Below are 10,288 nucleotides of genomic sequence, written 5' to 3' on the forward strand. Positions count from 1 at the left end.
GGCCGCGCCGGTGGGGGTGGTAGGTGTGAGCGCCCCGCGGGGACCGAGCCGCCCGGCCGCGCCTACCCATTTTGCTTACGCGAGATCGGGGAGACAAGGGCAGAGGGTCCGCGGGCGCACGGTTCCTCGCGAGGTCGCCCGCAGCCGCGATGTGGCCGCCAGAGCACCCCCCAGTAAAGACGCCTCCTGGCAAAGCCAGCGCCCACTGGGCCGTCCAGGGGTTACAATTCGGCCCACTTGCTTGTCTCTGGGGCCCGCGGCGTGCGGGGGAAGTGGGGCCCGAAGTCCCTCCCGGGAGGAGGGCGCGCACCCCAGCTCCCCGCGGCGCCTGCCGCTTCCCGGGGTCGTCCCGGCGCTGGACCGCGCAGCTGTCGGCCTGGCCCCTGCCGGCATTTCAGTTTGAGACTCCTTTCCGAACAACCGCACCGGGTGTGGACCGCACAACGGGGCCAGGGCCGCGGCAGCCGTCTGGGCACGAAGCACAGTCACTGTGGGCGCCGCCGACCGCCCCAATATAGGGGCCGCCCCAGCTCACCTGCTGCGGCCCTCCTTCCGCCAGCCCAGGCGCCGCGCCGCGTGCCCACCCAAGGTCGCTAATTACAAAGCCTTTCGGCATCATCCGAGGCCCAGATGGGGGCATCGGGGACAGATGGGTCCAGGCATAAAGAGGGAGCACGAGGAGCGTCACCTAAGGGGTCTGGGGCGGGGAAAGGGGCGGGGAGGAGCTTGGAGGATTGTCCAGGCGGCGGCGCTGAGACAGTCTGGGACCTCGATGCGGAAGGGGGGGGGGGGGGGGAGATGCTGAGAGGAAGCCCAGGGTACCGGTGGGACATCCTGGAGGTGGGCTTTGTAGCGACTCTCGAATTACAACTTTGCCACCTGCACTTACCAGCTATGCCCCTGGGCCATTCACTCACCCTCTCTGTGCCTCAGTGTCCTCGCCTGTAAAATGTAATAATAACAGCGCCATCCTCAAAGGGCTATGGCCAGAAGTGAATGAATCAACACACTAAAGCTCTCCCCCACCAGGCTCTAAACCGAGGAGCCTAGAATACCTGTTGGCACCTCCTCTTCCAGCCTCCTCTGCCTATTATTAGTATCCTCAACTCCCCAGGGATGCATCCCTGCTGCCTCCTTGCTCCCAGATCGGCTGCATAGGCTCCTCAGTGCAGAGCCCCTGTCCTCCCCTAACCTGGGCCAACCTCACAGCCCTATAGCAGTGACGCTGCCCCTGAAGAGAGAGATGGGGAAGAGGGACGTGAGCTCCAGGAATCCACAGAGCTCTGGATCCTCACATCCCTGTCCCCTTAGGTCCTCATCTCCATCCTGCCTGGAGTGGCCCCTCACACTCTGGCAGGGAGCCCCAGGGCTTTAGCTTATGGGTTGCCTCCCGCCTCCAAACTAAGGAGAGGGATGCTGTCTCTTGCTGTTAGGAAGGTTCTTCTCCCCAGCCGGGGTGGGATTCAGTGCAACAACCACTTATCCTAAGAACCACCCAGCCTGATTCTGGCCTCCCTTATGGGTTTGAAGAGACAATGACTGAGGGGGTCTCTCACCAGCCAAGGGTCTTAAGACCCTTGGTGTAGGGCCCCTGTCAAAGACCCCTCTCCCCTATAATCCCTCCTGGTACTGTGAGGCACCTGTGCGGGGACTGGGAACTTGGCCCAAAGTCTGTGCTGAAAAAGGGACTTAAAATAAGACATGGGGCTTATACAGAGGATCTTTTGCCTTAGATGAACTTCTAGGGGGCATGAAGGTGTTTACTTGATAGAGGGACTTTAGGCCAATTGTTAGGTCCATTCTGCCTTAAAGGGAAGCAGACAGACAATCCTCCAGCACCTAGAGTGTCTAGGGGGCTTTAAAATCTAAATGCACTGGCCTCAGAGCTCTTCATTGGTTCCAGTCTGGGAATGAAGTCAGGTCCTACACGCAGAGCTGTCCCCCTCCTAGACTGCCATGGGCGTCCCAGTTCCTTAGATCTTCCTATAGCCATCCCGATCGGGAGTGACGCCTTGCATCTCAGACTGAGATGAACATTAGGTCCGAGGTTTTGCTTGGTCCTTGGGCTCACTGTCCCAGAAACGTGGAGTTTCAACTCTGTGGGTGCCAGAAGCATGAGCAGCACCCAAGGAGTTCTTCCCGTGTCCAGTCATCATTTCTCTGTGACTCGGCCCAGTAAGGGAGGGAGGACGGAAGACAAGGCCCTGGAGCACAGAGGCCTTGGAGGAGGTTTTCCCCCTTAGCTTCAAGCAGAGCTCTTGGAGGGAACGGACGGGGATTGGGGAGAATCTTGGAGACCTTGGGGTCTTGTGGCAGAAGTCCCTGGCTCTGTGGCTGAGACCCAGGACACCCAGGGGCCACATAGCTGGTGGGGAAGCTGAGCTGTGGCTCAGTGCCGGAGAAAACCTCTGGACTAGTTCTCCCCCACCTGCAGATCAAGCCAGGCCTGGACTGGTTCTCTACCTCTTTTTCCTTTTCCCTCTGTCTTATTGGGGAGCCGCCCCCAATCAAGGACGCTGGGAAGTCTGAGAGTCTGTGTAACATCTTCTCCCGCTCTACTGCGAAGCCCAGTGGTAGTCCTGAGTCCCCCACATGGGGCCCCGCCAGTCCAGGGCCACCCTCCCCAGAGGAGCCACCTGCCTGGTACATAAGCTCCCCTGTGTCTGTGTGAGACATCGAGAGAGCCATGGATGCTCCTTTCTCATCATGCATGGTGTCCGAGATCCCGGGGTGTGTGCACAGTTTAGATGCGGGACTCTAGGAAGGGCTGGGATCCTGGCTGGATCCAGCTCCTCCTCCTTAAGAGGCCCAGCTCTAGCCTGGCCGCAGCTAGACTCTGGCGGAGAGCTTGGGTGTGAGGGGGTGGGAGGGGCAGACTTGATTTATTTCCTTTCCTTTTATGCCTCCTCTCTGCATACACCATGCGCACCCAGAGCCTGCGTGCACACCACCTAGACTAACAGTGGGTGAAGGAAGCTGCTACTGCAACCGAGCCCCAACCCCGTTCCCTGGGTTCTAAGCTCCCACCCCAAGTTCCAGCCTCTGCCAGTCTTCTGTAGGTGCCTGCCACTGGAACCCGACCAAGTTTTGAATTCTTAACAGATTTCGTTTCAAATAAGATTTCGAAATAAAAGCTAGTAGATTCTGCCCTCCCCTCTTCTTGGAGTCGTGTGGGGAGCCCCAGGTCCCTGTGCCCTTCCTGCCTCTTCCCCAGAAGGTCTGCCTCCTCCGGCTTTCGACCTTTGGTAAAAAGCAGAGCAGAGCAGAGGGACGCCTGGGTGGCTCAGTTGGTTGAGCAGCTGCCTTCGGCTCAGGTCATGATCCCAGCGTCCTGGGATCGAGTCCCACATCAGGCTCCTTGCCGAGCAAGGAGTAGGAGTAGGAGTAGGAGCTTCTCCCTCTGCCTCTGCCTGTGCTGCTCTCTCTGCCCCCCCCTGATAAATAAATAAAATCTTAAAAAAAAAAAAAAGCAGAGCAGAAAGGAGACCCAGTGCACGAGACCTCCAGTCGCCTGCTGTTGTGGCCCCCAGCTGGACACGCCTGCTGGGCACCCAGAAGCACCTGTCCCTGAGTTAGGGGACGGAGCCACCCTCAGCCATCAGAGAGCCATCAGGGCTGGGGAACTGGTGCCTGCGCCTGGGACCAGTCACAGTTTTCAGGGGAGCTTGTTCTCCTTTAAGCCGTACAGGGCCGAGAGACCGCAACATGGTTTGTCCTCCTTGACCAGAAAAGCTGAAGCTTTTCTACTTTTTACCCGGAATCTCTTTATTGATGATGATGATTATTTTATCCAAGTCCTAAATGCCCATTGCAGTTTTGGGTTGCGAGGAGCCCAGTGACCTCCAGAAGAGAGGTGGACCAGGGAAGGGTCGGGCACGGATGGGAGCGTCGTTTAGGGGAGTGCCCCTCCCGGATGGCAGTTCCCAGCACCTAACACTTTGAAGTTCAAGGCCAGCGCGGGCGCCCAGGGAGGGTCGTGTTTGCAGATCCCGCGCGCGACAGTCCCGCTGCGCTCTGCCCGAAGCGCACCAGCGAGGCGGGCCGCGGGCCCCAAGTGGCTGGTCCGCAGCTGAAGCCTAAGGATGTCACCCGAACTGGATGGGAGTGGGTGGCTGCCTTTGAGCCCAAAGGGGAGAAAAAAAATCCCGGTAGAAGTGAAGGCCTGAGCTGCGTGGCCCTCAGCGGAAAGCGTGGCCCTCGCCCCCTTGGCCCCAAATTCCGTGCGCGCGGGGAGAGAAATGTTCACTTTCAACTAACTCCGTCCTCAACCGAAGGGAAAAAGAGTTCCGGATTAGGCGTCAGAAAATCGAAGCAACAAGAGAGTTGTGAGAAACACCCCGAAGAGATGCCCAGAACTCGTTTTAAAGAGAACGTAAGTGTGTTTGTTGAGGTGGGAGGTTGACGGAGAACAAACACGTCCCCCGTCTTTCTCCGGGCTTGAAACCGACGGACGCTCCCCAGCCCCGGCTCCGCGGGAAAGAGTCCTGCACTCCCTTCGCCCGGCCGCTCCCCGCCACCCCCTCAACGGTTAGAAAACACCCGACTTACTTTACATTTTATTTAAAATCGCAACACTCGATCATTTATTTCGTTTTTGCAACCAAACAAGTAATAAATATTATTTAGCACTTTTTCTTTTTCTTTTTACAAAAATAAAACAGATGATACACTCTCTGCAAGGGACAGCGGTCAGAGGAAGGATGTTACGCTGCAGGCGCTGTGAGGGCCAGACTGCGACGCTGGGCGCGCCCAGCCGGTCTGCAAGGGCGCACGAGGCACGTGGGAAAGTTTGTCTTTTGTGTTAAAGGTGGCAAAAAACAAAACAAAACAAAACAATACAAAACCCAGAAACAAACAAAGAAAAAAACAATAGAGGGGGAACCCGGCTTTGACTCCGGAGGGGCTGGCAGTCACGTGAGCAAACAGTTTAGCAGCTCGCACTTACCTCATTATTGATCCTATATTTACACACCCAAGAAAGAAAAAAAATTACACAAGCCAACATAAGTCCCAAATAACCCAGACTGTATTCACAGCACATGCCTTTGAGTTCTGTCAAACCCTCAGGTATCAGAATGACTGCCGCCCCTCGGGTAATAAACCAAATCACTTTGTGCTTAGTGACGGAAAGAACTGGAAGGAGGGAGTCTATTTTAAAATAACTAAAAAAACAAAAAACAAACAAACAAAACCCGCTCCCAGAGTCGACAGTTTTAGATTATTCCAATCCACAAGTGGTTCTATTCTGACTTCCTATAAAGCTTGCTCGCACTGTTGAAAAGGGAACAGAGACAGATTTATTAGAAAACCACAAACCCCCAAACCAATAGGAGTGACAGGGAGGACCGGCCATAGTTCTCGGACCGGTGTGGCTCTACCCAGATTGGACGCGACCGTAAGTGCTTCTGGTACCGAACGCCAGCTTCCAGCTCACTCGTAGCCCTTGGCCCTGGGCCAGCGACGACCCTGGAGGCCGAGGCCCGACCGCCGCTGGTGGAGCTCAGCTTCCCCCCAGTCCCCACCCGCTGTCGCCCAGGCCGTCCTCCCTCCCCGCGATCCCCCGTGTAACGAAGTGGGGCATGGGCCGGGTTGAGGCCCTGTTCGCGAGGAAACCGCCGTTTTAAGAATCCACACTTCCTTGGGAATGGGTGGGTGGGTCGGGGTGTCGAGGGACGGGTGCACCTCGCAGTGCCTTCTTATAAAATGCTGTCAGTCGGAGCAGCGCTGCTTAAAGCCAGAGGGGGGGGCCGAGCCAGGTCCCAGAAAGGACGCCCCTCTCACTCCCCGCTGTTCGGTGCGCCCCCCTCCCCACCACGCTGCTCCGGTTCCCCAGCTCGGGTGTCCACCCCATTGCCCCTACCCCCACCCCCAGCCCCAGCCCCAGCCCAAGGTCCCGCGCTCCTCCGAGCTGAGCTCCCGGGCCCCCGGCGCCCGCCAGTCCTTGCTTGCCCGCAGCCTCCGGGTCCCTCCGCTCGCCAGATCGCGCCGGCGCCGGCCCGCTCACTTGGCGTCGGAGGTGAGGCGCGGCAGGCTGCCGGCGCCCATGGCCGACACGTGGTGATGCGGCGGCGGCACCTGGCACATGCTGCAGGGACAGGGCATGCCGCCCCAGTGCTGGAAGCCGCCGCTGCCCCCGCTGCCGCCGCCCCCGCCCCCCAGCGGGGCCGCCGCCGCCGCCGCCGGGGACTTGAGCAGGCCGTGCGGGGGCCGGATGGAGCCGACCGACGACAGGCCGGAGCCAGGCAGGGAGGCACTGGACACGGCGGCCGCGGCGGCGGCGGCGGCGGCGGCGGCCGCGGCGGGAGGCAGGATGGGGTGGTGAACCGCGGGGTGGTGTGCAGCGTGCGCGGCGGCCGCGGGATGCGCCGTGGCGGCGGGCAGGGGCGCCGAGTGCGCCAGGCCACCGCAGGCCGACGGGTGGAAGCCGGCGTGGTGGCCGCCGTAGATCTCGCTCACCAGTCGCTTCATCTCCTCCAGCGAGTTGGTGAGCATGAGGATGTAGTTGCGCGCCAGCAGCAGCGTGGCGATCTTGGAGAGCTTGCGCACCGACGGGCCGTGCGCGTAAGGCATGACCTCGCGCAGCCCGTCCATGGCGATGTTGAGGTCGTGCATGCGCTTGCGCTCGCGGCTGTTGATCTTGAGGCGTAGCTGCTGCAGCTCGGGCTCTGTCATCTGCTTCTTGTCCTTCTTGGTGGACGACGCGGCCGCTGAGGAAGTGGACGACGAAGTGCTGGACGAGGATGACTTGAAGCCGCCGCCGCCCAGCTTGTCCCCGGGGTGCGCGCCCGCCGCGCCCATAGCGCCGCGCAGCTCTGCGCTCAGCTCCGGCGGGCAGTCGCTCGGCGTAGACGAGGACACTGTGCCGCCCGTGAAGCCGCTGCCTCCGCTGCCTTTGCTCCGGGCCGGCAGAAAAAGGTCATCGGGCTCTGGCGACGACGGGCGACTGGACACCAGGCTGGCGTCCGAGTCCATGGCCCCGAAAGGTAGTCGCAGCTTTCGCAGGGTCCGCCCTCCCTCCCTCGGCCCTCGGAGCTTTACGCACGCCTCCTGCGAAGGAGAGAAGAAAAAGGAGAGAGAGAGAGAGAGATGGAAACCGAGCGTGAGGCACTCAGAAAGAGCGAGAAGCTGCTCCCGCCTGCACCGCAGAGCGCGGTCCGGGCGCGGGTGACCGATCGCTCCGCGTCCACATCGCTGTGTCTGGCCTTGCTCCCAGCGGCACACAGGTGCGCGCGAAGCAATCCCCCCTCCCTCCCACCCCATCCCCTGCTCTCATCCACAGGTTGTTTTATTCCAGGGAGCACCCCCTCCGTGAGGGGGGCTTTCTGGAGGCTTTATGCCTTCTATTGGGAACAGGGAGGCTGAATCCCCAGGGCTGAAATGGCAAGCGAAGATTTTTTTTCTTTGGGATGGTGGAGATCTAAATAGAGAAGTATTTATTTGGTTTCTCAAACGCATGGACTTTATCTCCATCGACACCGCGCAACAAACATACGCAGGCACACAGCGCCTGCGAGCCTTGATAACATGGGGGGCGTCCGGGGGGCCGCGGGGAGCTTGCCAGCTGACCGGGACGTGGCCAGAAGGAACTGTGGTCGCCCCGACTTCTCGCATTTGGGCGAAGGGGATGTTGCGATGAGCGTGGGGAGAGTCAGAGCAGCGAAGCCACTCGAGAGAACTGGCGGGCAGGGGCGGGATCCAACGGATCCAACGGGCCCTCTCCAACGGAGCTTCCTGGGTCGTAGGCGAGTTGAGGGGCGTCTGTCCCTAGGATATTGGCTGGGGCTGCTGGGGGGCGGGGACACTTACTGTGGATGCAATGAGAGGAGTTCGTTCCCCAAAGCCGCAGCGGAGAACCGGACTCCGGGCGCTGAGGTCGCGTTGGTCTATAATAAGCATCCGCACCTTTCGGGGCTCGGCCGGTTTTTATAGCCCGGTGGCGGCGGCGACCGTGGCGGCGGTGGCCGAGGCGGGGGCGGGGAACAATGTGCGGGTCCTGGAGGGGCAGCCGCGCCAATGAGCTGGGCCCGCCCGGGGGGCTGGGAAGCTGATGTCATCCGGGGCTAATTCGGCTCAATGAAACTCGCCGGGCCCGCACACGCCTCCTCCCCGAGCACAGCCAATGGGCGTCGGCGGCCGGGAGATTCTTGGGGAGGGACCGGAGGACCAACCCGCGGAAGGGGTGTGAGAGGCGAGGGGGAGGAGAAGGGCGGGCTTGCCGGGGAAGTACCGAGGGCGGAATAGAATGCGGTTAAGATAGAGGGACAGAAACGGAGCGTTGTCAGATTCTATAATAATCCGGTGACCACAGAGCCAGGCTGGGGGATGGGGTGGGCCGGCCCGTTCTGCAGACGAACTAACCCGATACCCAGCGCGATCGCATCTTTTGGGAGATGCGTCCGAGGAACCCTGGCGATCCGGGAGCTGGAGCTGGAGTCTCCTTTTGCGTCTCATCTCTCTCTGGGTTCTCGCGGCCTGTCCCTATCTCAAGGGTTTCATCAATACGTGGGCAGTTGGAACCCCAGATGTAAAGGACAACCAAGCACAAAGCCCCTACTTTCTTCTCAAGCTAAGCGCGCCTCTGGGAGCTGGCCGCTGCCGCTCCTTCGCGGGCGGCTGGTAGCGCCCCCAGCTGGGGGCAGGACCTTGCGAGGCACAGGGAGGGGAAGGAAGTAGGAGACCTACTCCGGGACGGTGTTTTCAAAGAAATCCCAACTCTTCACAGAGTCGAGAATGGTGTAGACACAGGGACAAGATATTTCCCCCACTATAACCGCCCTAACAGAACGGCAAAGTCTAGAGCTCAAAGTTTAGAGCCATCCCCCCTCCCCCCTATTTATTAGCTCTGGAACCGATGACGGTATTTTCACCATCATTCTTGTGGTCACCACCAAGCCATGGGGTAGGACGGAAGCGCAAGTTTGCTTTGGGGGGGGGGGGGCAGAGTGGAAGGTCTAAGGCCTGGGTAAAGACTTCTCCAGGCCTTGGTCCAGGCAGTGAGAACAGCTACTCATGGCAATTTTCAGACACCTTTTTACCAATCACAGCTTGGTCACTGCACCCAGAAACTCCTGCCCATCAGGGAGTAAACCTGGTCTTAGAGAAGTGGCCAAGTTAGGTAGTTCAGTGATACTGACACATCCACCCATTTTACGAATGAGAAAATCAAGAGACTGTCTGCTTACAAATCAAGCCTACAGAAAAAACTGCTAATCTTTTGCAGCGCAGAAAATGCTGGCATTCCTTACTATGCCATGGGTGTCTCTAACCTCTTCCCTGAGCTGGATCCCTTACATCCGTACCTTTCTGGTACAGAAGTTGGGTTCTGCAGATCCCGGACCCTAGCCCTTTATACCGCACGGGCACATACACAGACACACCCCAACCCTCCCTCCTCTGTTTAGTGGTTGTTCGGGAACTTCCACTTTGCATATTTAGCTTTAAAAACAAAGTAATTGGCCTTCAAATTCGGAAAGCACAAAATAAACAAATGCAAAAATAAGCTTATGGTGTTGCTCCCGGTGTCTGGGTAAAACGAAGATAGAAAACCTAGTGCGCGCTCGCCTTCACCCCCATCTTGTGCTTTCTGGAGCATTATTTTTCAGCCTGCGTGTTTCCCAGTTGTACTTAAAACATGAAGAACTGAAGCCTGGAGATACGTCGTGCAACGGTTATGCAAGAAGCCGCAAAACCGCGGAATTAGGACAATCTGTCTATGGTCGAACTGCGGGAACGGGATGGGGTGGGGAGCAGGGATAGCTCGGGTATTAAAGGATGGTTCCCTCAGGCCTCTCCGACCACCGTCAGTGAGGGTATTCATGGGAATGTGAGCTCTGGGCCACCAGCCGAGGTGTGGACTTCTGCGCACGCCTGTGTATCTAACACAGGGCGGCAGGCGCACCGTGCGTGTGCCTGGGTTGCCGATGCTGAGGTTAATCCACAGGGTGGCTCGTGTCCTGGAGCCCTGGTTCCTTCTTTTGTTGCTTGCGACCGGCGACTGTCCTGAGTCCTGCGGTCCGCGAGAGTGAGCGATCTGGGGTTCTTCACGCTCTTGCTCCAGTAGCTGGAGCTGGAAGCCGGGAGGAAGGTTGAGGGGCCCATTCTGGCACCATGTGTGTTTAGAGCCTGGGAGGGCAGAATCCAGAGGCAGGAGAGCAGGCTTACGCGCCGTGAAAGCGCATATGGACGCTGCAGGCCCTAGCCCTGTGCCGGAGCTAGAGCAGGGGTGGCTGTTCGGGGCTGTGCAGCGGCACCTCGCGGTCCTTACTCCCCATGCCCGGAGCTCTGGCTG

At 59.2% G+C, this 10,288-nt stretch overlaps 1 protein-coding gene across 1 annotated transcript; it reads right to left on the minus strand.

Moving 5' to 3' along the window:
- Positions 1-4,537: 4,537 nt before the first annotated feature.
- OLIG2 (oligodendrocyte transcription factor 2) lies at positions 4,538-8,015 on the minus strand. Its single transcript, XM_045085149.1, has 2 exons — positions 7,807-8,015; positions 4,538-7,047 (listed from the first exon to the last, which is right to left on the minus strand). Exons 1-2 carry the CDS (start codon positions 7,894-7,896, stop codon positions 6,001-6,003), a joined length of 1,137 nt encoding a protein of 378 aa, XP_044941084.1. The 5' UTR covers positions 7,897-8,015; the 3' UTR covers positions 4,538-6,000.
- Positions 8,016-10,288: the final 2,273 nt, after the last annotated feature.

The sequence above is a fragment of the Mustela putorius genome, unplaced genomic scaffold (genome assembly GCF_011764305.1).
Source record: "Mustela putorius furo isolate JIRA1106 unplaced genomic scaffold, ASM1176430v1.1 tig00000832_pilon_pilon_pilon, whole genome shotgun sequence".
NCBI classification, from domain to species: Eukaryota; Metazoa; Chordata; class Mammalia; order Carnivora; family Mustelidae; genus Mustela; species Mustela putorius.

Coding starts and splice junctions, on each gene's coding strand:
- OLIG2 (XM_045085149.1), bottom strand. CDS start 7,896: ATGCTTATTATAGACCAACGCGACCTCAGCGCCCGGAGTCCGGTTCTC. Junction 7,048..7,806: donor CTCCTCTCATTGCATCCACA/GTAAGTGTCCCC, acceptor TCTCCTTCGCAG/GAGGCGTGCGTAAAGCTCCG.